Source organism: Phacochoerus africanus, chromosome X (assembly GCF_016906955.1).
Source record: "Phacochoerus africanus isolate WHEZ1 chromosome X, ROS_Pafr_v1, whole genome shotgun sequence".
Lineage (NCBI taxonomy): Eukaryota > Metazoa > Chordata > Mammalia > Artiodactyla > Suidae > Phacochoerus > Phacochoerus africanus.
Window position 1 is genome coordinate 65,818,332 of NC_062560.1, and position 27,114 is coordinate 65,845,445.

At 37.0% G+C, this 27,114-nt stretch overlaps 1 protein-coding gene across 6 annotated transcripts in view; it reads right to left on the reverse strand.

Annotated features, from left to right (window-relative positions):
• Positions 1–27,114, reverse strand: part of ATRX (ATRX chromatin remodeler) — a 293,130-nt gene that overhangs the window by 117,229 nt on the left and 148,787 nt on the right. For all 6 annotated transcript variants that reach the window (XM_047765775.1, XM_047765772.1, XM_047765770.1 and 3 more), the window contains 6 exons: positions 24,798–24,900; positions 23,282–23,500; positions 4,878–5,019; positions 2,934–3,043; positions 1,864–2,010; positions 1,531–1,708 (listed from right to left, as the gene is read on the reverse strand). In XM_047765775.1, the coding sequence (XP_047621731.1) occupies positions 1,531–1,708; positions 1,864–2,010; positions 2,934–3,043; positions 4,878–5,019; positions 23,282–23,500; positions 24,798–24,900 (899 nt within the window). The remainder of the gene's footprint in view (positions 1–1,530; positions 1,709–1,863; positions 2,011–2,933; positions 3,044–4,877; positions 5,020–23,281; positions 23,501–24,797; positions 24,901–27,114) is intronic.

The window sequence follows — 27,114 nt, forward strand, 5'->3', positions numbered from 1 at the left end:
GTCTGAGGATATAATTTATAAATAATATGGTGACTGTAGCTTATAACAATGTATTATAGAACTGTAATCTGCTACAAGAGTAGAGCATAAATGTTCAGACCAAAAAAAGGCGAGAGAGAGAAAGAAAACTGAAGTTCTTATTGTGGTTCAGTGGGTTAAGGACCCAACACTGTCTCTGTGAGGATCTGGGTTCAATCTCTGGCCTTGCTCAGTGAGTTAAGGATCCAGCATTGTCTCAAGCTGCAGTGTAGGTCACAGATGCAGTTCTGACCCAGTGTTGCCATGGCTATGGGATACATCCCAGCTGCAGCTCTGATTTGACCCCTGGCCCAAGAACGTCCATATGCCACAGGTGTGGCCATAAAAAGAAAAAAAAAAGGAAAGAAAAAGAAAACTATGTGAGATAATGAATGAGTAATAGAAAGGGGGATATCCTTTCACAATGTATACATATATCAAATTATCACATTGTACACTTTAAGTATGTTACAATTCTACTTCTTGGTTAAACCTAAAAAAGCTAAAAAATAAAATTAAAAATTAAAAATAGAAAGGGGGGAGTTTCCATTGTGGCACAGCGGTAATGAGCCCGACTAGTATCCATGAAGTTGTAGGTTCAATCCCTGGCCTCGCTCAGTGGGTTAAGGATCCGGCATTGCCACAAGCTGTGGTGTAGGTTGCCGACGTGGCTCAAATCCCGTATCATTGTGGCTGTGGCATAGGCTGGCAGCTGCAGCTCTAATTCAACCCCTAGCCTGGGAACTTCCAGATGCCGCAGGTGCGAACATAAAAACTAAAAAGATTAAAAAAATAAAAAAATAAACGGGGGCAAAGCCATGGATTCTAAATAATACTGTTATTTTGGCAGTGAAAAATCAGAATTTCTCAATAAATATCTAAAGCATCAACAGCATCTTAAAATAATTAGATATGACAAGATAAAGCTTGAAAAGGAAAAAATGTAGAATACAAATAACTAAATATTAATTAGTTTTGCAGATAGTACAACTTGCTGCTTTTCCAAGTGGCAAATAAGGATCAAATATTTGGATCTTGTATCATGAGGATTACTGTCATAAGGATTGACAGCATTGCAAATACTACCCTTCCATAGTGATGACCCTTTAAAAGCCAGGGGAAAAAAATTAAACGAGTCTTCTAATGACATAAAGTTGGGAAAGATATCTAAGAACTGTTTTCAGAGAGAGAGCTCTTATAACTGTCTAATATTCAGACAGAAGAATCTGCAATTGTGACATAAGTACCTGGTGCAATTTTAATTGTTTACAAGGTCTACCCTGAAATCCTCAAACACTTCCAGACTCAGCAAGTGAACTATGAACACCTGCCAATATTAAAGGTGATTTCATCTTAATGAAATTAAGAAACAAAAAGAGGCAAAAAAACTGAAGGATAAATGAAACAAAACCCAGCTACTTAGTAGTTGCTCAATTAGTATTTATTAAATAAAACATAAGCACACATTTCATCCAACTTGCTTCCTTATCTCAGTGCCTGTTAACACCTTACCTGGATCAACCAAAGCTTTGTTAAATATTTCTTTAAGTTTCCTACTCTTCACATTCCTTCCTTGAGCAAGATTTCTGTACATCTCATAGCCTATGATCATAACACCACCGTCTTCTTGCCACCTCTGCAGCATGTAGCTTCTCTCTTGAGGACGTTTCACAGTTGCTAATTCAGAGACCTTGTGTGGGAAAATAAAGATTTTGAAAGGTAAGAATGTATGAATACTAAATATGCCCACTGAAATATGCATCAATGGTCATTACAAATCTTTTCCTTTACTATATGAATTTCATGCAGTTGTCTTGATAATAGAAAACATTTAAAATATGATACCTCAAGTTTCTCATCATCTTTTAATCCCTCTTGCCACTTCTCAAATTCATTCATCCAATTCAAAGCAGTATTAAGAGGACAAACCACTAAAGCTGTGCTGAAATCCAACTTGTCACACAAAAGAACTGTATGAAGAAAACTTACCACCTATAAGAAAACAAATTAAGTTACCGCCTTCATTTAAATATCTGAAAAAAAATTATTGAGGAAATTTACAATTTAATAGTTGGGAGTTTTTTGATTTAAACAATAAAGCAACCAACCAAAGGTCAAAATTTCCAAACCAGGCAAATTACAGGGAAAGAGATACAACACGCAAAAAGAAGGAGTTCCACTAGATGATATATAAGGTCCTTATAACTCTAAAGCTCCATGATTCTATGATCAATAACAACAATAAAATGAATATAAGTAACCACACCAAAACAGCTACTAAGTCCCAAGTTCCTAGTTCCTGAGAATGTCCCTACAATCTTAAGAAAAATACCACTGCCCACTTAGAAGAGAATTGTGTTATAGAATATTTTTCCATTGTAAAGTGCTCTGATTTACTCAATCTATAATAGTTGTCTTATGGTTTGAAATTATATACATATAATATGTATTAATATATATATATTCACTGATTTCACATCTCTGCTACAAACTCCTTGCAGTCTTCCTACATTCAGAAGTGTAGTATTTTAATAGTGAAAATATATTATATTATTACCAAAGAATCACAGACTGTTAAAAAGTTGTAAAGGAAGTTCATGACTACTTCACAATCTTTGCAGTTATGCCTAACCACATTCCTTCACTTCATTAGAATCGCTATGGTTCAAATACCACTTCCTAAAACATATTTTCCCTCTCTATTCTTAACATTTATTATCTAAAAGTACATATTTCTTATTTTGATTTATTAAAATCTCTCTCTCCCACCAGAATATAAGCTTCTTGAAGAAGAAATTTTGTTATTCTTGTTTATTGCTTTATCTCCAGCCCCTGTAAATGTCCCTGGGTCACAAAAATCCAAGATATATTCTTGAATTAATGAATGCACAAGAATAATACCTTCATGTTCTTACCTGTAAAGTCTTACCAAGGCCCATGCAGTGGGCGAGAATGCATCCTGAACCTGGAGATTTCTTTGTTTTTTTTACAGACTCACAGCAGCAATCCCACATAAACTGAACACCTAAAAATGAGAGCTTCATTAAGTTCCACTTAAAGGCCCAAGTTAAAAAAAAACAAAAAACAAAAAAAAACGGAGTTCCCGTCGTGGCACAATGGTTAACAAATCCGACTAGGAACCATGAGGTTGTGGGTTCAATCCCTGGCCTTGCTCAGCGGGTTAAGGATCCAGAGTTGCCGTGAGCCATGGCGTAGGTGGAAGACACGGCTCGGATCCTGCATTGCTGTGGTTCTGGCATAGGCCAGCAGCTCCAGCTCCAGCTCCAGCTCCGATTCAACCCCTAGCCTGGGAACCTCCATGTGCCAAGGGTACGGCCCTAGAAAAGGTAAAAGGACAAAAAGACAAAAAAAAAAAAAGAAACCCTTCCTTCATAAGCACATCAACAACATTATCAAAGCTTCTAAGAAACAGATTTTTTTTAAGAACAGAGAGATAAAAATCTCTTAAATGTAAATAAGATTTTTTTAATTCCTACTAAGGTTAACTAGAAAAAAAGATAGAAGCACAAGGACACCACAGGGTAAATTTCTTTCACTCATCTAAGCTATCACAGAAGACCTTCTCCATTCCTTGGGCTGGTCCAAAGAGATATATGAATAATCTAAAATAGAAGCTTTAACCAAAGAGGAATAGATTCCTACCAAATATACTTTAAGTTTTATTGAGTCAATCAGGAAAAAACAAAAACAAAAAATAAACCACCCCCACCCCCAAAATTAATCATTTCTCCCTTTATTCAACACTAAAAACTGAACAAGGGGGCTTGCTACCTAAAAAGTTAAACTACAGAATTTCCCTTATGAATTTATTCACATACACACTCAAAATTAACTTATTGACTCCACTCTGACAAAGCACAGGATAGGGATAATTTGGTATCTTTCCAAAACCAATGTAGGGAATATGATTAACAAATGTACTTGAAAAAGCATTTCCTAAAGAAGGCTTCTAGCTAACTATAGTTCTCCCCATCCCACAGGTGCCCTTTGCTAACCATTGCAGATAGGTGAAATCCACTTGCAATATATACCCATTTGTGAGTGGCACAAACTTCCTCTTTTAAAACACTCATTTTCTTTGCAATCATTCAATTTTGTTTTTCATCATTTGCTTATGCACCCCATAAGGGTAGGGATCATATTTTTTTTATTTTTATTTTTTTGTCTTTTTGCCTTTTCTAGGGCCACTCCCGCGGCATATGGAGGTTCCCAGGCTAGGGGTCTAATTGGAGCTGTAGCCACCGGCCTACGCCAGAGCCACAGCAACATGGGATCCAAGCCACATCTGCAACCTACACCACAGCTCACAGCAACACCAGGTCCTTAACCCACTGAGCAAGGGCAGGGACCGAACCCGCAACCTCATGGTTCCCAGTCAGATTCATTAACCACTGAGCCATGATGGGAACTCCATGGAGATCATATTTTATTTTGCTCACCAATAAAATTAACTCCACTATTTAGTGGAACATAAGGCACATGGAAGACACCAAATATTGGTTAAATATAAATTTTAATTAAAAATTCTTTAATCAGGACTTCCTGTCGTGGCGCAGTGGTTAACGAATCCAACTAGGAACCATGAGGTGGCGGGTTCGGTCCCTGCCCTTGCTCAGTGGGTTAACGATCCGGCGTTGCCGTGAGCTGTGGTGTAGGTTGCAGACGCGGCTTGGATCCCGCGTTGCTGTGGCTCTGGCGTAGGCCGGTGGCTACAGCTCCGATTCAACCCCTAGCCTGGGAACCTCCATATGCCGCAGGAGCGGCCCAAGAAATAGCAACAACAACAACAACAACAACAACAACAAAAAAAATTCGTTAATCATCTAATAGTTTCTTACCATCTACTTGATGAGGTTTCAATTTGATAACCATATTTCTATGAACCTGCACTAAAGGTTCTTTGGTTTCTTCATCTTCATCTAAAACCAACTTGGTTGTTATTGGACACTTGGTGGGTGAAGCATCTTCAATTTCTATCACCTTCAAGAAAGGGAATTATAGACAGTTAAGGTCATGGAAATCTTTCAAGCAATAGTGGGAATATGAATCTTACTAAGGGAAATTTTCCAAAACATAGATACATCTACTTCTGTATCACACATCCAATATTTTGGTTCAGTAAGACAAGGACAGATCACAAGTTTACATGTTCTCCAAAATCAAAAAGCTCCAAAAGACATTAGTTCATCATTTAGTAATTTAGTTCACCAGTTCTCACCTTCAACCTCAACACATGATAGGCAGACCTGTGAGAAAAGTAGTGCTCTAAATCTGCAGCATCACTATTAACATTTTACCATTAAAATCTGAATATAAAAAGAATGAAAAATATAAAACCTTTGAAATAAAAAAAAATTTTGAATAGACACATGATTCCCAAATGGGGATGGTTCTATTCTAAAGGACATGTGAAAATGTACAAGGGCACTTGTGGTTATCACAATGACTAGTCAGGACTGTTATTTAATGTAAGCATTGAGGAATGTAAATATACATGTTCTACAATGTGTAAGACAGTCCCAATCAAGAACTGTCCCACCAAAGATTCCAAAAGACTCCCACCAAAAAACATTGTAAGAGTTCCCTGGCAGCTCAGCAGGTTAAGGATCTGGCATTGTCACTGCTGTGGCGCAGCTTCAATCCATGGCCCGGGAACTTCCACATGCCACAGCCCCCCAACCCCCGCAAAAAAAACACTGTAAATATGTGTTGTGAAAGGGAAAACCTTTTAGAAACACTGGTTTGAGAACTACAGGCTCAAAAGCATGGCAAGAATATATAATACTCTCTAACTACAAAAGGGAAACAATTATCTCAAGTTTCCTATTTAAAAGAAAACTTGAATATAATACATATGAACACACATGCCTACATATATCCCGAAGGCAATCTGTTACATAGTATACTCAAGAGCTGTATAAGGTATGTACAAGTATTGCCATTTTACCAATAAAAAAAAAAAGTTAAATAACTTACAGAAGGTCATACAATCATTAAGCATCATAATACTAAGATTTATACCCAGAGGATTAGGCTCCAGAATCTATGCTTTTAACCACTACGCAATATTACTGTAATAAAGGAAATCCTTGTGCAAAAAGTTTTATGGTTCCACTAAAATCAATAAAGATTTGTGATTTTTAAACTACAGATATTATGATGCCTAAGGAATAAAATTTTAGTATTTTTTTCTTCTTTAGAACTGTAACTAGGAATGAATGGATTAGTTGACATTCATTACAGAAAATTTCAAACACAGAGTAGACAGAATAGCATAATGAGCCGTTACCTATTATTCAGCTTTTAAAATTAGCAACTTCCAGCCAATTTTGTTTCACTGACAGCCTCCCATCCACTCCCCAACTCCTCAGATCTCATAAATGATTTTGAAGCAAACACAAGCAAGCATGTTATTTCAGCTTTAATGTTTTAGAATATCTCTTTAAAAGGACACTCACTCTTTTTAAAAGCATAATTAAGTCACAAATTTGTAATAAATCACCTGAATAGATACTGTACTTAAATAAAACTGAAATTATATATAAATCAAGATTAATACTAGAAGACAGTATGGTGGGTATAAATAGCACAGGCCAGAGTTCCGGTTGTGGCTCAGTGGTTAATGAATCCGACTAGGAATCATGAGATTGCAGGTTCAATCCCTGGCCTTGCTCAGTGGGTTAAGGATCCGGCGTTGCTGTGAGCTGTGGTGTAGGCCACAGACACGGCTCGGATCCTGCGTTGCTGTGGCTCTGGCGTAGGCTGGCGGCTACAACTCCGATTGGACCCCTAGCCTGGGAACCTCCATATGCCGCACGGGAAATGACCCTAGAAAAGGCAAAAAAAAACCCGACAAAAATAAATAAATAAATAGCACAGGCCATTTAGATTCCAGCTCCAATTCAACAAGTTACTTAAACTCTCTTGGTTTCCTGACATGCAAACTAGGATAGATTATAAACAACCCCCATGTGGTTGCTGTGGAGATTAAATAAGGCAAAAAATACAAAATATAGGACATATAGTAATATTCACTAAATTTTTATTGTGTTCTAACTTGGATGTATCCCAGCTTCATGTTGCTAGGGCAAAGCGATTAGTGAGAATGGAAAATTTTCTCTAAGGTTTGTCCTGTGTGCAAAGTGTGGTAGGAAAAATCCTAAAATAGACTCCAAGATTTACACCCCCTGGTGTAAACACTCTGTATAATCTCATCCCATTGAGTGCTGTTGAGATCTGTAAATATGGTATCATTCTATATTTAGTGACTGGGTCACCAATTGGTTGGGTTTGGTTTAATAAAAGGGGGATTCTCCTACTGGGCCAGACCTAATCAAGGTAATCCCTTTAAAAAACTCAACTATAAGAGATGCTCTCTTACTGGTGTCGAAGAAAGGCAAACTGCCATGTTGTGGAAAGAAGTGTCTAGTAGCTAAGGACCTCATTACTACAATTACAAGGAACTGAATTCTGCCAACATAAGAGCTAGAAAAGGACAGAAAGTCTTGGATGAAAACTGAAGTTCTAACATCTTAATTTCAACTTGGTTAGGTACTGAGCAGAAGACCCATTAGAGCCCAATTTCTGCTGATGAAGATTAAGGACCATGCTGCATGATTGAATATAAAGGACTAAATTTACCCTCCTGCTGTAATCAATTGGAAAAGTAGATAAAATACATGAAACAAATACTTTCAGACTTTGGATAACAGGCATGAATAGGACACTGATACCTGAGAGAAGCAAAACCAACAAGGAGGGTCCTATTCCTCCTTGATTACTGCCCTAGGACACATACCTATAAAATGTCTTCCCATGCTAAAAAGAAAAACATGAACATAGTGGGAAAAGAAATAAGATATAAAAGCCAAATGGAATTCCTACAGACAATAAAGATACAAAACAAAAAGTATCTAATATGAAAAACTCACTGAATGAGAAAGATCTTGCTTGAAGATAAAGCAAGAGAAAGTAACTAAAATGAAATACAGAGTGGGAAAAATGAAGCAACCAGAGGAACAATATCTAGCAGTCTACTACATATGTAAATACAGGCCCATTGAGGAAAAGCATAGAAAAACTTATCTGAAAAAATAATGGTCAAAATGTTCAAAAAATTTGATGGAAACTATAAACCCAAAGATATAACAAGTTAAAGGAATACCAACTAGGATCAAAACCAAAAAAAAAAAAAAAATTCCTGAAGGTTAGTGATACAAACCCTTTAAAAAAATCATTAAAATATCTAATCTTGTTTTCTGGACACAACCAAAACATGCAGAAGTTCCTGGGCCAGGGATAGAACCTGTGCCACAACTGTCAACAGAGCCACAGCAGTGACAATGCCAGATCCTTAAACTGCTGAGCCATGAGGGAATCCCAATATCAAATCTTTTTTAAAAAGAAAAAAGGACAGAGTTCCTGCCATGGCTCAGGAGAAATGAATCTGACTAGTATCCATGATGATGCAGGTTCAATCCCTGGCCTTGCTCAGTGGGTTAAGGATCCAGCACTGCCATGAGCTGTCACAGACATAGCTTGGATCTGGCATTGCTGTGGCTGTGGCATAGGCTGGTGGCGACAGCTGTGATTCAACCCCTAGCCTGGGAACCTCCATATGTCACTGGTGCGACCCTAAAAAGACAAAAAAAAAAGGACACATTACATACATGGGGGGACAAAAATAAGAAAGACTATAAACAACGTCATAAAGAAGCAACATCTTTAAATGGATGAAAGAAAAAACTAATAACTGAGAATTCTATACCCAGAGATTAGAACTTTCAAAAGTGAAGGGGAAAGATAGATGTCAACAAAATGGAAGACAAAGAAGCTCTAAGCTCTCACTTCCACATAGAAATAGGAAGGCAAGGTGGAAGGAAGGGAGAGAGGGAAAATTTTTTCTTAAAAAATCAGAAACGGGAAATCCCCTTCTAGCTCAGCAGGTTAAGGACCCACTGTTGTCTCTGTTAGGATGCAGATTCCATCCTTAGCCTCACTCAGCAGGTTAGGGACCCACTGTTGTCTCTGTTAGGATGCAGATTCCATCCTTAGCCTCACTCAGTGGGTTAAGGATCCGGTGTTGCAGTAAACCGAGGCATAGGTCACAGATGTGGCTAAGATCTGGTGCTGCCATGGCTGTGGCATAGGCCCCAGCTGCAGCTCCAATTCGACCCCTAGCCCAGGAACTTCCATATGCCACAGGTGCAGTTGTAAAAAGAAAAAAAAAAATCAGAAACTTTCCGAACCAACTTTGTCAGAATTCTGGAAAACAGTCAAAGGTTTATATCAACAAAGTGAATATCCAGTCATGAAACAGCTATCTTCAAAATAGTAGGAAAGTTCTGTGGTTTTTTTGTTTTTTTTGGTTTTTTTTTTTTGCTATTTAAGGGCCGCACCCACAGCATATGGAGTTTCACAGGCTAGAAGTCAAATCAGAGCTGTAGCTGCCAGCCTATGGCATAGACACAGCAATGCAGGATCCAAACCACGTCTGCAGCCTACACCACAGCTCACAGCAATGCCAGATCCTTAACCCACTAAGCAAGGTGAGGGATCAAACCCACATCCTCATGGATCCTAGTCAGGTTCGTTAACCTCTGAGCCTCAAAGGGAACACCTATGGTATTTTTTATTTGCCTTTACCCCACTATCTCCTGGTAAGGTGACTGTCTTATTCTTAAAACAGAAGCAGCCTGGTTGACAAAGTGGAAGAAACACAGCAGAACTTATTTGCAAATTATTCTCTCTCTCGCTCTCTCTGTATGTGTGTGTGTTTTGCTTTTTAGGGCCACACTCGCGGCACACAGACGTTCCCAGGCTAGGGGTCAAATTGGAACTACAACTGCTGGCTTACGCCACAGCCACAGCAATGCAGGATCTAAGCCGCGTCTGTGGCCTACACCACAGCTCACAGCAACGCCAGATCCTTAACCCACCGAGAGAGGCCAGGAATCAAACCCGCAACCTTATGTTACTTAGTCAGATTCTTTTCCGCTGGCACCATGATGGGAACTCCTGTGTGTGTATTTTCATTCTAATCTTCCTGAGGATAACTGAAGGAATGACATAAGACTCTTGTCACTGTTTCACCCAGCTTGAAATTCTGGTGGGAAAAACAAAAAGAAGTACTTTAAAACAAACAAACAAAAAAGCTACACGGCAACTATAACCCACAGATACCAGGAGCAAGACATTCTAGGTGGAAACATACAATTGACCACCTAAAGCCCAGAGAAGAAGCTAAGATGAGAATCTTTTGAATTTAGGACAGCAAAATATATAGGAGAATTTAAAATGCCATGTGTATGTCCAGGTAAGACACATGTTCAGAAAAAAAGCTGAGAAGACTAAGTTTTAACCAGAGGAATCCTTATCTTCATTACAAGCCTAGGTAAATACTGAATGAATGTCCCAGTACAGACCTAATCTGCAAAGACTAGAAAAGGTCAGGCATTCAAGGAAATATCTTCCAAAACATTAATAGAACATTAGTGAAAGAAACAGGCCTTCCTTCAGCAATGAGGCAAAACAATAAACAAATTTTCCAAAAATAGATGAGGAGAGTCTCAAAACAATCAGACTACTATAACTAAAGAACAAAACCTTGGGGAGGGAGAGAACTTAATTTGCAATTATCATATTATAATAGCCAAATGCCCAATTTACAATTAAAAACACCCCACAAACCAAACAATGAAACAGAAAAATATGGACAATTTCAAAGAACAAAATAAAACAACAAAAATCATCCCTGAGAAGTTCCCCACAGACATTAAAGCAACCATCTTAAATGTGCTCAAAAACCCAAAGGAAATTGTAGATAAAATCTAAAAGAAATCGGGAAAACAATATATGCACAAAATGGAAATATCAACAAAATGCATAAATTACAAAAAAAAAAATAGAAAATCTGGAACTGAAAAAGACAATAAGTGAAATAAATTTAAAAAGCCTCCAGATATGAGCAGGCAGAAGAATTATCAACTATGAAGAGATCAACTGAAATTATCAAGTCTAAGGAGCAGAAAGGAAAAAGAATTAAGGAAAATGATAGACCAAGAGACTTGCAGGACACCATCAAGCAGATCAATATATACATTATAAAAGTCCAAGAAGAAGGAAAGTAGAGGCAGAAAGGTTATTTGAGGAAATAAAGAGCCAAAACTCCCCAAATTTGGGTAAAAACAAGGATCTGCAAATTTAAGAAGCACAACAAAGTTGAAGTGAGATAAGCAAAAAGACGCACAGACACACATTATAATCAAACCCATGAAGTAGAAAAAGGGAGAAAATCTTGAAAGTAGGAAGAGAGAAGTGACATCGCATAAAGGGATCATCAATAAGACTATCAGCTTATTTCTCATCAGAAACTTCAAGGCCAGAATGCAGTGCAATAATGTATTTTAAAGTATTCAAAGAAAATAACTGTCAGCTGAGAATTTTATATCAAACAAAAGTATCCTTCGAAATAGAGGGGGAAATTAAGACATTCTCAAACTGAGAGAATTCATTAAAAATAGACCTACCTTGAAAGAAATGCTAAAGGGAAGCCTTCAGGTTGAAATGAAAGAATGCTATGTAGTAACTCAAAGATGTATAAAGAACTAAAGATACATGGAAAAAACACATACTGGGCAAATATAAAACCCAGTGTTATTGTAATTTTGGTTTGTAAATCCAGGCTTACTTACTATAGAGTTTAAAAGACAAAACCACAAAAAATAATTACAAACATGTATTATTGGGGCATAAAATATATAAAAACAAAAGTTGTGACATGACTAATATACGGGGCAATGGGGTTGTATGAGACTAAAATTTCTGTACACGATGAACATTAAGTTCATTCAATTTAAACTACATTGTTATGACTTTAGGATATTATATGTAATCCCATGATAACCACAAAGAAAATATCTATAGATGATACACAAAAGAAAAATGAGATGGAAATCAAAATGTGTCATGGCAAAAAATCAATTAAACAACAAAGGGGGGAGGAAATGATGAGCAAAAAAGCAGTAAGACATACAAAATTAGCAAAATAGATGAAGTAAATCCCTACTCCTCAGTACTTAATTTTGTCTACAAAAGACTCACTTTTTTTTTTCTTTTTTGACAACACCACGTCATACGAACTTGCTGGGCCAAGGATCAAATCCGAGCCGCTACAGCTGTGACAGACACTACAGATGTGGCAACACCAGATCCTTAACCCACTGCACTACAGGAGGAACTCCAAAAGACTCACTTTAGATCACAAGATACAAAGAGGTTGAAAGTGAAAGAAAAGAAAAAGATATTCCATGCAAATAGCAACTAAGAAGACTGAGATGATGATACAAACATGAGACAAACAGACTTTAAGTCAAAAAGAATTATAACAGCCAAAAAATTATATATTGACAGAAGAATCAATTAAATGAAATATATAACAATCATAAACATAAATATACCAAAAACAGAGTCCCATATTATATGAAACAAACACTGACAGAACTGAAAAGAGAAATAGACTGTTCTACAATATTAGTTTGAAGACGTCACACCCGACTTTCAATAATGCATAGGAACAAACCATCTAAAGATCAATAAGTAAATACAGAACTTGAACAACTGCTCAACAACAGCAGGACACTAATTTCTGAAGTGCGCATGGAACTTCTCAAGGAAAGACCACATGTTAGGGCACACACACACACAAAAAGACACTGAAATCATAAAAACTATCTTATCCAATCATAATGGAATGAAACTAGAAATCAATAACAGAAGGACAGTAAGAAAAAGGTAAATACATGTAAATTAAATTAAACAAGGGAGTTCCTGTGGTAGTGCAGCAATATCGAACCTGACTAGTATCCATGAGGATGTGAGTTTGATCCCTGGCCTCACCCAGTGGGTTAAGGATCCAGCATTGCTGTGGCTGTGGCAGAGGCCAGCAGCTGTAGCTCTGATTTGACCTCTAGCCTGGGAACTTCCAGATGCTGCAGGTGAGGCCCTAAAAAAAAAAAATTAAATAAAACACTTTTAAATAACCAATAGGTCAAATAAGAAATGATACCGGACACTAAAAAATACCTTGAGACAAATTAAAATAAAAACAGAATACTGAAACTTCTGGGATTCAGCAAAAGAAGTGCTAAGACAGTTTAATGTATGTTTAGTTTAAAAAGGAAAGAAGAAAAATAAATAAAGGAAATAAGATAACAAATCAAGAACTTAACTTTACACTTTAAAAAATCAGAAAAAGAGCATTGTAAATCAATTATAATAAAGAAAATTTCTAAGTAGAGAAAGAGGAACAAACTAAACCCAAGCTAGTAGGTAGAAGGAAACAATATATTAGAGCAGACATAAATAAAACAGAGAAAAGAAAAAGAGCAAAACAAAAAAAAAAATCAAAAGTTGGTTCTTTGAAAAGAATAAAATTCACAAATCTTTACTCAGATTAAGACAAAAAGAGAGAGGACTGAAATTATTAAAACCTGAAATAAAAGTGGGGACATTACTAGAAACTTTACAGATACAAAAATAATAATGAAAGAATACTATGAACAATTATACAACAAAATGGATAGCCTAGATGAAATGGAAAAATTCCTAGAAACACAATCTACCAGAACAGACTCATGAAGGAAAACAAAATCTAAACAGACTGCTAAACTAGTTAAAAACATTGAATCAGGAATCAAACTTCCAACAGAGCCTAGGGCCAGATGGGCTTCCCTGGTGAATTCTACCAAACATTTAAAAAGTAATTAATACCAAATTTTCTCAAACTCTTCTAGAAAACTAAAAAGGAGGGGACATTTTCTAATTCATTCGATGAGACTGGCATTACCCTGATTCAAAATTCAGGCAAATATGCAGATGCAGCTCTGATCCTTTGCTGCTGTGGCTCTGGCGTAGGCTGGCAGCTACAGCTCCAATTCAACCCCTATCCTGGGAACCTCCATATGCTGCGGGGGAAGCCCAAGAAATGGCAAAAAGACAAACAACAACAACAACAACAAAAAAAAAACCCACAAACTTTGGAGTTCCCGTGGTGGCTCAGTGGTTAACGAATCTGACTAGGAACCATGAGGTTGCGGGTTCCATCCCTGGCCTTGCTCAGTGGGTTAAGGATCTGGTGTTGCCCTGAGCTGTGGTGTAGGTCGCGGATGCGGCTCGGATCCCCTGTTGCTGTAGCTCTGGTGTAGGCCGGCAGCTATAGCTCCGATTAGACCCCTAGCCTGGGAACCTCCATATGCCACGGGAACGGCCCAAGAAATAGCAAAAAAGACAAAAAAAAAAAAAAATTCAGGGAAATAAACTACAAGAAAACTACAGATTCTCTAAGAATATAGATTCAAAATTCCTCAAGAAAGTACTAGGAAACCAAATTCAGGGTTATACAAATGGCGAAAGAAATAAATCATCATAACTTAGGATTTGGGAATGATGTCTTAACATGAAAAATATGAAAACATAACATGAAAAATGCAGTCAATGAAAGAAAAAACAGATAAATTAGACTTCATCAGAATTTCAAACTTTTTTGCAAAGAATACTTATCAACAGAGTTAAAAATTATCCACAAAATGGGGGGAAATATTTGCAAATCACATATTTGATAAGAGATTAATATGCAGAATATATAAAGAACCCTTACAAATAAAATTTTAAAAAAGGAAAAAAAAAAAAAAAAGGAGTTCCCGTCGTGGCGCAGTGGTTAACGAATCCGACTAGGAACCATGAGGTTGCGGGTTCGGTCCCTGCTCTTGCTCAGTGGGTTAACAATCCGGCGTTACCGTGAGCTGTGGTGTAGGTTGCAGACGCGGCTCAGATCCCGAGTTGCTGTGGCTCTGGCGTAGGCCGGTGGCTACAGCTCCGATTCAACCCCTAGCCTGGGAACCTCCATATGCCGCGGGAGCAGCCCAAGAAATAGCAACAACAACAACAACAACAAAGACAAAAGACAAAAAAAAAATAAATAAAAATTAAAAAAAAAAAAAAAAAGAGAACCCTTACAGGAAGGAGTTCCCGTCATGGTACAGTGGAAACAAATCCAACTAGGAACCATGAGGTTGTGGGTTCGATCCCTGGCCTTTACTTGGTGAGTCGAGGATCTGGCATTGCCATGAGCTGTGGTGTAGGTCGCAGATGCGGCTTGGATCTGATGTTACTGTGGCTGTGGTGTAGACCAGCAGCTGTAGCTCCAATTCGACCCCTAGCAAGGGATTGTCCATGTGCCACAGCTGTGGCCCTAAAAGGAAAAAATACATAAATAAATAAAAATAAAATTAAAAATTTTAAAAAAAAGAATCCTTACAACAATAATAAAAAAGCAAACAATACATTTTTAAAATTTGCAAAGGACTTGACTAGCCATTTCTTCAAGGAAGATGTATAAATGGCCAATATGCACATAAGATGCTCAACATCATTAGTCATTAAGTAAATGCCAATCAAAACCATAATGAAATATTACTTCACATCCATTAGGCTGGCTATTACAAAAAGGAGGGAGGGGATGGAAGAAGAGAAGAGAAAGAAAAAGAAAAGAAATGCCATAAAGATGCAGAGAAATTGGAACCTGCATATCCTGCTGCTGGAAATGTAAAATGGTACAGCTGATGTGAAAAACAGTGTGGCGATTCTGCAAAAAACACAACCAGAATTACCATGTTTCAGCAATTGCACTTCTGCATATATACCCAAAAGAATGGAAAGTAGGAACTTAGATATTTGTACACCCTTGTTTATAGCAACATTATTTACAATAGCAAAAACTGGAAAAAACCTAAGTACCCATCAACAAATAAATGAATAAATAAAATGTGGCAAATGCACACAATATATTATTCATCCGTAAAAAGAAATAAATTTTTGTTTGATCTCTTATACGGCCACACCCATGGCATATGGAAATTTCCAGGCTAGGGGTCAAATCGGAACTGCAGCTGCTAGTCTACACCACAGCCACAGCAATGGAGGATCCGAGACACATCTGCAACCTATATGACAGCTCATAGCAATGCCAGATCCTTAACCCATTGAGCAAGGCCAGGGATGAAACCCATGTCCTTATGGATACTAGTTGGATTTGTTAACCGCTAAGCCACAACGGGAACTCCTAAGAAGTGAAATTCTGATAGTTGATATAACATGGATGAATCTTGAACACATTCTTCCATGTGAAATAAGGCAGGCCAAAAAAAAAAGGAAAAATATTGTATGATTCCATTTATAAGAGGTACCTAGAATAGGCAAAATCACAGAGACAATAAGTAGAAAAGAAGTTAATGGGAAGAAGGAATGGGAATTTATTGTTAAATGGGTATAGAGTTTCTGTTTAGGATGATGAAAAAAGATGGTGATGATGGTACACAATATGATTGCACTGAACTATATACTTAAAAATAGTTAAAATGCTCAAAAAAAATTTTTTTAACCCAAAGAAGTACAAACAAGAGAAATCATTCCAATATGCAACAGGAACTACAATTTAGTGAAAATTCTGAAACAACCTAAATGTACCTCAAAAGATTTAGGGAGGGGAGGATTGACAGTGGTGCAGATAAGCTGTGTCACGGTTAAAGGCAGACACAACCTAGGGAAGACAGAATAATATCCAAACATTAAGTAAAAGGAAAAAAGGCAAGCTGAAGAAAACCACAAAAATACGTACATTAGATCTATGCATTCCATAGTATGTCAAAAACAAATATACACTGGGAGTTCCCCTTGTGGCTCAGTGGCTAACGAATCTGACTAGGAACCATGAGGTTGCGGGTTTGATCCCTGGCCTTGCTCAGTGGGTTAAGGATCTGGCGTTGCCCTGAGCTGTGGTGTAGGTTGCAGATGCGGCACGGATCCCGCATTGCTGTGGCTGTGGCGAAAGCCAGTGGGTACAGCTCCAATTAGACCCCTAGCCTGGGAACCTCCATATGCTACGGGTGCGGCCCTAATAAAGGCCAAAAAAATAAATAAATAAATAACAAATATACACTTATGATGAGTACATTTCATTCTATGTAACTTTTACATAAAAATAAAAAATTTGGAGTTCCTATCATGGCACAGTGGAAACAAATCCAACTAGGAACCATGAGGTTGGGGGTTCGATCCCTGGCCTCACTCAAGTGAGTTAAGGATCCAACATTGCCGTGAGCTGTGGTATAGGTCGCAGATGTGGCTCAGATTCCATGTTCCGAGGCTGTGGTGGAGGACAGCAGCTGTAGATCCAATTAGACCCCTAGCCTGGGAACCTCCATATGCCAGAGGTGCAGCCCTGAAAAGAAAAAAAATAAAAATAAAAAATGGAAATAAATATGAATTCTACATAATGATGTGCAAGCTAAAGCATTTAGGTTAAGTGAAATGATGTATACGACTGCATAAAAATATAATGGTAGATTATTAGATAAATAGGAATGTAATAATCCAAGTACAGTAAAATATTAACAGAAAAATCTAGGACATGAGCTTATGAGAAATCACTGAATTGTATAAATCTTCCTATATATATGTTAGAACTTTTCATACTAAAATGTTTGAAATAAAGTTGGTGTGACAGGAGTTCTGGTAGTGGTGCAGTACAAATGAATCTGACTAGGAATCATGAAGTTGTGGGTTCAATCCCTGGCCTTTCTCAGTGGGTGAAGGATCCGGCATTGCCGTGAGCTGTGGTGTAGGTCAGATGCAGCTCGGATCCCACATTGCTGTGGCTGTGGCATGGGTCAGGAGCTGTAGCTCTGACTAGACCCCTAGCCTGGGAACCTCCATATGATGCAGGTGCAGCCCTAAAAAGACAAAAAAAAGAAGATGGTGTGACAGTATTACCATCACATAGAGTAGGTTTCAGATAATGGAAAATTACCAGCAATAAAAAGGGACATTACTTATTGCTAATGAGTCAATTCACTAGAAAGGTATAACAATCCTACATGTATATGTACCTAACAATAGAGCTTCAACACAAATAAGAAAAAACTGAAAGAACTACAATAAAAAAATAGCAAATCCACAATTATACTTGGAGGCCTCACACTGCCCTCTCAATATGAGATAGAATATCATCATGGATATAGAAGATTTGAACGTATTCAGCCACCATAACCTAATTGAGATTTACAGAATACTTTACCCCACAACAGCAGAATATATACATGAAACATCCAAAAAGATACATCATTTTCTGGGTCATAAGAAAATTGAAAAGATTCTGAATAGAGTAAAAGTGAAACACAAAACATCAAAATTCATACAGTGCAGCATTTAAAACAGTATGCAGAGTGGGGAATTTTTTATCTTTAAATATATATATTAAAAAAAGGAGCAAGATCTAAAACCCACCTTAAGCACCTTAGAAAAAGAGCAAAATAACCCAAAGAAAAGTAATAAAATGAAAATAAAGAATAATTCATTGGAGTTCCCATCATGGCACAGTGGAAACAAATCCGACTAGGAACCACGAGGTTGGGGGCCTTGCTCGGTGGGTTGAGGATCTGGCATTGCCATGAGCTGTGGTGTAGGTCACAGATGCAGATCGGATCTGATGTGGCTGTGGCTGTGACCGGCAGCTATAGCTCCAACTGAACCCCTACCCCAGGAACCTCCATATGCCATGATGCGGCCCTAAAATAAAAGCAAAAAAAAAAAAAAGAATAATTCACTGAATTAGAAAAAGGTGAAACAATAAAGGAAACCAATAAATCCAAAGCTGTTATTTTCAAAAAGACAGCAAATTTAATAAACTTCTAGAAAGACTAATAAAGAAAAAGAAGACACAAATTATCGATAACAGAAATGAAAGATGAGATATCATGACAATGGTGATAAAAAACAAAATAAGGGAATATTATGAACAAATATACACCAATAAATCTGACTACTTGAAATGGACAAGTTCCTCACAGACAACATATACCAAAACAGAGCTAAAGAGAAATAACCTAAATAGCCCTACATTTATTAAAAAAACTGAATTTGTTTAAATTTTTTTTTAAATCTCAGAAAACTCCAGACTGACAGTTTCACTGGAGAATTCTATCAAACATTTAAGAATGAAACAATATCTATCCTACTTAAATACTCTTTAAGAAGATAGAGGTAATAGGAGCATGTATCTATTAATTTTATAGGAGAACTATATTACCATTACAACAAAACCAGAAAGATTACACAAAAAGGAATTTACAAACCAAAATGCCTACTTTAACAGTAAGGTAAAACTCCTGTTGAAATAATACAGCAAAAGAAACACAACAATGTAGAAAAAAGAGTAATACACCATGACCAAGCAAAGCCTATTTCAGCAATGCAAGATTAATTTTCTAGATCACCCAAACAGACACATTAAAAAGAAAGTAACCATCCTTTTTTTCTTTTTTTTTTTTTTTTTGGTCTTTTGAGGGCCGCACCCGCGCATATGGAGGTTCCCAGGCTAGGGGTCAAATCTGAGCTGTAGCGGCCAGCCTACACCACAGCCACAGCAATGCAGATCCAAGCCACACCTGCAACCTACACCACAGCTCACAGCAACGCTGGATCCTTAACCCACTGAGCGGGGCCAGGGATTGAACCTGCAACCTAATGGTTACTTTCAGGTTCGTTAACCACTGAGCCATGATGGGAACTCCCACATTCTTTTATAATTTTAATACAGAAATGAAAAATAATTTTCAAAGAAATTAATGAAATGGTTTCTATGTATGGATAACATGACTGCATATGTAGAAAATCCTTAGAAATCTACAAAAAATAGCTACTAGAACTAGTAAGAGAATTTTAGGAGTTCCCTTCGTGGCGCAGTGGTTAACGAATCCGACTAGGAACCATGAGGTTGCGGGTTCGGTCCCTGCCCTTGCTCAGTGGGTTAACGATCCGGCGTTACCGTGAGCTGTGGTGTAGGTTGCAGACACGGCTCAGATCCCGCGTTGCTGTGGCTCTGGCGTAGGCCGGTGGCTACAGCTCCGATTCAACCCCTAGCCTGCGAACCTCCATATGCCGCGGGAGTGGCCCAAGAAATAGCTAAAAAGACAAAAAAAAAAAAAGAATTTTAGCTAGGTAACAGAACACAGGCTCATTAAATCACTTGAAATTTCACTTAACATGACATCAGAAAACATAAATTACTTAGGGACAAATTTAGAGAAATATGTGCTAGGTTTGTAAAATGCCAAGAGAAATCAAAGGAGAATTAAATAATGGAGAAATATACTATATTTATATAATAGGACACAAATTATTGTTATGATGTCACTAATCTAAAGAGCCAACACCATCCCAATAAAAGTTCCAGAAGGATCTTTGTAAAAATTGACAAAATGATACAAAAACTTATACGGAAATGCAAATCACTAAGAATAAGCAAAAAAATTCTAAAAAAGTGAAAGCAAAGCATGTGATTTCAAGACTTAGTATAAGGTTATGGTATCCCAGCTGTATTATTGGCTTAAGGATAAACATAAGTACTGAAGTGCAACACATGTAATGAGACTTTCTTAGGATCCTGATTTCCACCAAATATGTTTAAATACAACTACTATGTTTGTGAGGAAAATGAAAGAATTCTGAATATTAACTATATATGGGATAATATTATTGAATTACTGTTAATGTTTAAGTGTAATAATGGTACTATGGTAGTGTTTAAAAAGTTCTTATCTTTCAACAATATATTCTGAAAAAAATGATATAATTTCCAAGACTTCTGCAAAATAATCTGAAGGTAAGAGAATGGATGAAAAAAACTGGCCATGTGTTGTAAGTGCTAAAGCTGGGTAAGGGATACAGAGATTTATACTACTATTCCTTCTGCCTATAGGTGTGTTGAAAATTTTGTATAATAAAAGATTATTCAAAATTTTGAAATTCATTACAGATTTAAGCAATTTTTAAAAACATTTTTCAACCTCAAATAAAACACAGTTACTCTGGTGATCACACAAGAATTTCATAGATCAGGAGTTCCCGTCGTGGCTCAGTGGTTGACAAATCCAACTAGGAACCATGAGGTTGCGGGTTCAATCCCTGGCCTCGCTCAATGAGTTAAGGATCCGGCATTACCATGAGCTGTGGTGTAGGTCTTAGACGCGGCTCAGATCCTGCATTTATGTGGCTCTGGCGTAGGCCGGTGGCTACAGCTCCGATTGGACTTCTAGCCTGGGAACCTCCATATGCAGCGGGTGCAGCCCTAGAAAAGACCGAAAAAAAAAAAAAAAAGGAATTTCATAGATCTGTTTAAGATGGTGGAGGAGTGGGACATGGAGCTCACCTTCTCCCACAAATACATCAAAAAAAGAAAAGAAAATATACATTTAGAACATGTACATGTAGAACAATTCTTACTGAACATCTACTGCGGGAAGAAGACCTCAGACTTCAAAGGGGCAAGAAAACCTCAACAAAACTGGGAAAAAAGGAAAAAAAAAGAGATGACAGAAAAACAAATCAGAATGGGACCAGCACTCCTGGGAGGGAGCTGTGAAAGAGGAAAGTATTCCCACACTGGGAGGCCCCCTGACTGGCAGGGAGATCAGTCTGGACAGAATGGGAGCCTCAAGGCCTACATAAATAAAGACAAACTCACAGACAGAACAGAATTGTGGTTGCCAAGGAGGGAGGAAGTAGTGGGACAGACTAGGGGCTCAAGGTTAGTAGGTGCAAACTATTAGATTTAGAATGGATAAAAAATAAGGTCCTACTTATAGCACAGGGAACTATATCCAATCTCCTGGGAAAGACCATGATGGGAAAAAAAGAATGTGTATCTATATATGTATGTATAACTAAGACACTTTGCTGAACACAACATTGTAAATCGACAATACTTTAATACGAATAGATAAAAGAATCTCAACCTTTTCCATGTACCCAATTATGTTAACCTAATGAAGATTTATAAGTTGCATAAAATACTAATAGGAAAAAGTAACTGTAACTAAAAATCTCTGGTTGATTACAACTAACATCCTATTCTTAAAATACTGAAACATTTATAAATCTATTAAAGTCATATATTAAAAAGAAATCAAATATAAAAATTGGTTTACCCTTACAAATGTTTTCTCAGGTCAGTCTCCCAAAGCAACAGAAATAAAAACAAAGATAAACCAATGGGACCTAATCAAACTGACAGGATTTTGCACAGCAAAGGAAACCATAAAAAAAAAAAAGACAACTTACAGAATGGGAGAAAATAGTTTAAAATGATGCAGCTGACAAAGGCTTAATCTCCAAAATATATAAAAACAGCTCATACAACTCAACAGCAAAAAAGCCAACAACTCAATGGAAAAATGGACAAAAGACCTGAAGAGACACTTCTCCAAAGAAGACATACAGATGGGGCCAACAAGCATATGAACAAATGCTCAACATCACTGATTATTAGAGAAATGCAAATCAAAACTATGATGAGATACCACCTCACTCCAGTCAGAATGGCCATCATTCATAAGCACACAAACAGCAAATGCTGGAGAGGGTGTGGAGAAAAGGGAACCCTCCTGCACTACTGGTGGAAAGGTAAATTGGTACAACCACTATGGAAAACTGTATGGAGGTACCTCAGAAAACTATATATAGAACTACCATAGGACCCAACAATCTCACTCTTGGGCATATATCTGGACAAAACTTTCCTTGAAAAAGACACATGCACCAGCGTGTTCATTGCAGCACTATTCACAACAGCCAAGACATGGAAACAACTTAAATGTCCACCGACAGATGAATGGATTAAGATGGTGTGGTATATATAAACAGGGAATACTACTCAGTCATAAAAAAGAACAAAATAATGCCATTCGCAGCAACATGGATGGAACTAGAGACTCTCATCCTGAGTGAAGTTAAGTCAGAAGGAGAAAGGCAAATACCATATGATATCACATATCTAGTATCTAATATATGGCACAAATGAACCTTTCCACAGAAAAGAAAATCATGGACTTGGAGAATAGACTTGTGGTTGCTAAGGGGCAGGAGGAGGGAGTGGGATGGATTGGGAATTTGGGGTTAATAGATGCAAACTGTTGCATTTGGAATGGATAAGCAATGGGATCCTGCTGTAGAGCACTGGGAACTATGTCTGGTCACTTGTGATGGAGCATGATAATGTGAGAAAAAAGAATGTATACATGTATGTGTGACTGGGTCACCTAGCTGAGCAGTAGAAAATTGACAGAATATTGTAAATCAGCTATAACGGAAAAAATAAAAATCATTAAAAAAAAAAAAACTGGTTTACCTCTCTCAATTTCTCTCGCTCACGCTCCCTTTCAGCAATACGTTTTCGCCTCTCTTCTTCTTCCTTAAGAGCATTTTGTGTTTCTGTTCTTAGTTTATCATCTTTAAGAATCTTTCGAATTTTCTTTCTGCCTTTTCCAGGAGACTTGGAATCATCATTTTCATCTTCTTCTTCCTCTTCTTCATCCTCTTCTTCTTTATCTTCTTCTTCTGAATGACTCTATGGAATTTAAATTATCACAGATTAATACTACAAAGTTGTGTAATTTATTCATTTCATATTGCAATAATTAATATACCAAGAAATAACAGAAAAAAAAAGATACTGGAAAGCTTCAGAATTATACTTTGCAATAAAGAGTATTAAAAAGCAACCTTAAAAAGAGGACAAAAAACTGAACAGATATTTCTCCAAAGAAGATACAAAAAAGTCCAATTAGCACATAAAAAGATAATCAACATTACTTGTCATTAGGGAAATTTAAATCAAAATCACAAACGAGATACTACTTCACACTCATTAGGAAAGCTACATTACAAAAAAAAAACAGAAAATAACAAGTATTGGAGAGCATGTAGAAAAACTGGAAGCCTGGTGCACTGGGAAAACAGTGACAGTTCCTCAACAAACTAAACACAGAATTACCATATGATCTAGCAGTTCCACTTCTTAGACTGTAACCAAAAGAATTAAAAGCAGGGACTCAAACAGATATTTGTATACCCACTTTCACAGCTGCATTATTCAAAATAGCCAAAGGTAGAAACTACGAAAATATCCATCAACAGATGAATGGACAGACACAATGTGATATATACATACAATGGAATATTATCAAGCCTTAAAAAGAAAGGAAATTCTGATACATGCTACAACATGGATGAAACCTGAAAATACTGTCAATGAAATAAGCCAGACACAAAAGGACAAATATTGTGTGACTCCAAATTCATAGACACAGAAATTAGAGGTTACGAGAGGCTGCAGGTTGGCAGGAATGGCGAGTAATCGTTTACTAGGTACAGAGTATCCAATTATGAATGTAATTAAGGCCGATGAATTATTCATTAGAAATGGTTAAAAAAACGAACCCCCCCAAAAGAGAACAGGATTAACAGAACATTACAGAGAACTTGTAATCTATATAATTCTGCTTATATACACGAAACTTTAATTGACTAACTTCACTGCTAAAAGAAACTTATTCACACGTCATTATGTTTTATGTCTTCAGACAGAACACAAGAATTCTATAGCCCTAAGAATGTAAACAATAAATTAGAACACCTAGTTCCCATTAGATTCAATTAAGAAACAGAAAAAAAATCGATAATATATCAAAGTTAATATCTCTGGATATTTATACATTCAGTAAGTCAATTCTTCCAGAAAATGGGAAAATATAAATAAACCAGTAGAATTTGACTAATGAATAGAATGCAGAAGAGATAATAACATAACTACTATGGTGCACGTTACCAGTTATAATTCAAGACACAGTAAATCTCATTATTACCTTGTTTTCACTGGATGAATCTTCTTGAACCTTAATGCGTCGCCTTTTCTTTTTCTGTTTGTAACTTCGCTGATTTTCTTCCAACTCTGCTTTCTTTGCAGACCTAAAGAACATTTAAAATTCAAAATAAAATACTTCATGATGAATTTCCTTAAATGAAAGTTATGTACTATTTTAGAACTGATTTACTTTTGTGTACATTCCTAAAAAATGATAAACAAAACAAAAACCCACAAACTTCACTAGGTTCAAAAATGAAAACCTGGGAATTCCTGTTGTGGTGCAGTGGTTAATGAACCCGATTAGTTTCCATAAGGACGTGGGTTTGATCCCTGGCCTCACTCAATGGGTTAAGGATCTGGCATTGCCGTTAGCTGTGGTGTTTGTCACAGACGCAGTTCGTATCTATCGTTGCTGTGGCTATGGCATAGGCCAACGGCTACAGCTCCAATTTGCCACCGGCCTGGGAACATCCATAAACCGTGGGTGCGGCCCTAAAAAGACAAAAAAAAAAAATGAAAACCTGTAATTTGAAATCCAGTGATTAACATTTTAAGTTACTCAGAGGAGGAGGTTTAACATATGAGCAGTAAGATGGATGGAGGGCCTTCAGAAATATAAATGGCCAATATACAAATGAAAAATATACACCATCTCTTTTTAAAAAACAAAGAACAAAAAAGATTATAAAAGTTAGATACTATTTCCTTCAAATCAGCTCAACTAAATTTTTTTAAAAAGGTAACAACAATTTCTCGTGAGGAAAAGTACTTCTATACTTAGAAGTTGGTGTACAAAGTTACATTAATCAAAATAGTATGTTCCTGGCATAAAGGATAGACATATAGATCAACGGAAGAGAAACAAAAGTCCAGAAATAAAACTTTACAATTGCACCATATAAAAAGTTAACTCAAAATGGACTGTACTTCCCCCTAAAGTATATGTTCTAGCTAACAGAATGCTCATTGTTTTACTGTTGAAAGAGTGAGGAAATGGTGATTTACATATTTTGCTGGGTGAAAAAAAAATTTGACTTCTGTAAGACAGTGTGAAAGCATGTATGACAAGTCTTAAATTACATAACTTTAACCCAATAATATCACTTTTAGAAATTTACTCTAAGGAAATTGACAAGTGTGTGAATATGCATGTGTGAACACATGCATATATGTGTGTGAATGTGTGTATACATACTACGAGTGTTGTAATAAAAATATTTATATATTTCTATATGTATATACTTTTATGACAATAGTATTTATGGTAGAAAATACTGAAAACCATACATAATTAGAAGCTTACTTAAATAAAATTTCATAGAGATTACAGGGGGGGAAGGGACAAAGTCCTAGGCAAAAGAGCTAAAAGTATAAAATTTGTCAAAGAAAACACAGCCATAAATCCTCATGACACTGGATTAGGCAATAGATTCTCAGATATAATACCAAAAGCATAAGCAACCAAAGGGAAAAAAAAAGATAAATTGGATTCATCAAAATTAAAAACTTTTGTGTATAATTAAATACTGTCAAGAAGGTGAAAAGATAACCCATAGAATGGAAGAAACTACATGCAAATCATACACTGATGCAGTGGGTTAAGGATCCACCTGCAGTAGCTCAGGTTGCTGCAGAGGCATGGGTTCAATCCCCAGCCTGGTGCAGTGGGTTAAGGGTCCAGCACTGCTGCAGCAAGTAGGTCACAGCTACACCTCAGATTTGATCCCCGGCTGGGGAACTTCCATACGTCACTAAGTGCAGCCAAAAAATAAAAAAAGAAGTGTTACCAATCAACAATAAAAATACAACTCAATTAAAAAGTAGGAAAAAGGTTCACACTGTGGCTCAGTGGTAAGGAATCTGACTAGTATCCATGAGGACACAGGTCCAATCCCTGGCCTCGCTCAGTGGATTAAAGATCCGGTGTTGCCATGAGCTGTAGTGTATGTCGCAGACATGGCTCAGATCTCACACTGCTGTGGCTGTGGCTGTGGCCGGCAGCTATAGCTCCGATTCAACCACTAGCCTGGGAACTTCCATATGCCACAAATGAGGCCCTAAAAAGACAAAAAAAAATTGGGAAAAGAATTATGATTGATGTTTCTCCAAAGAGATACAAATGGACAATAAGCACATGAAACAATGCTCAACATCAGTAGTCATTTGGGAAAAGCAAATCAAAATCACCATGAGATGCCACTGCACACCAACAAAAATGATAATGTTGATGAGGATATAGAGAACTTGGAAGCTTGGTGCAATGTAAAATGGTCACTGTAGAAAACAGTGTGTCAGGTCCCTAAAAAGTTAAGCAT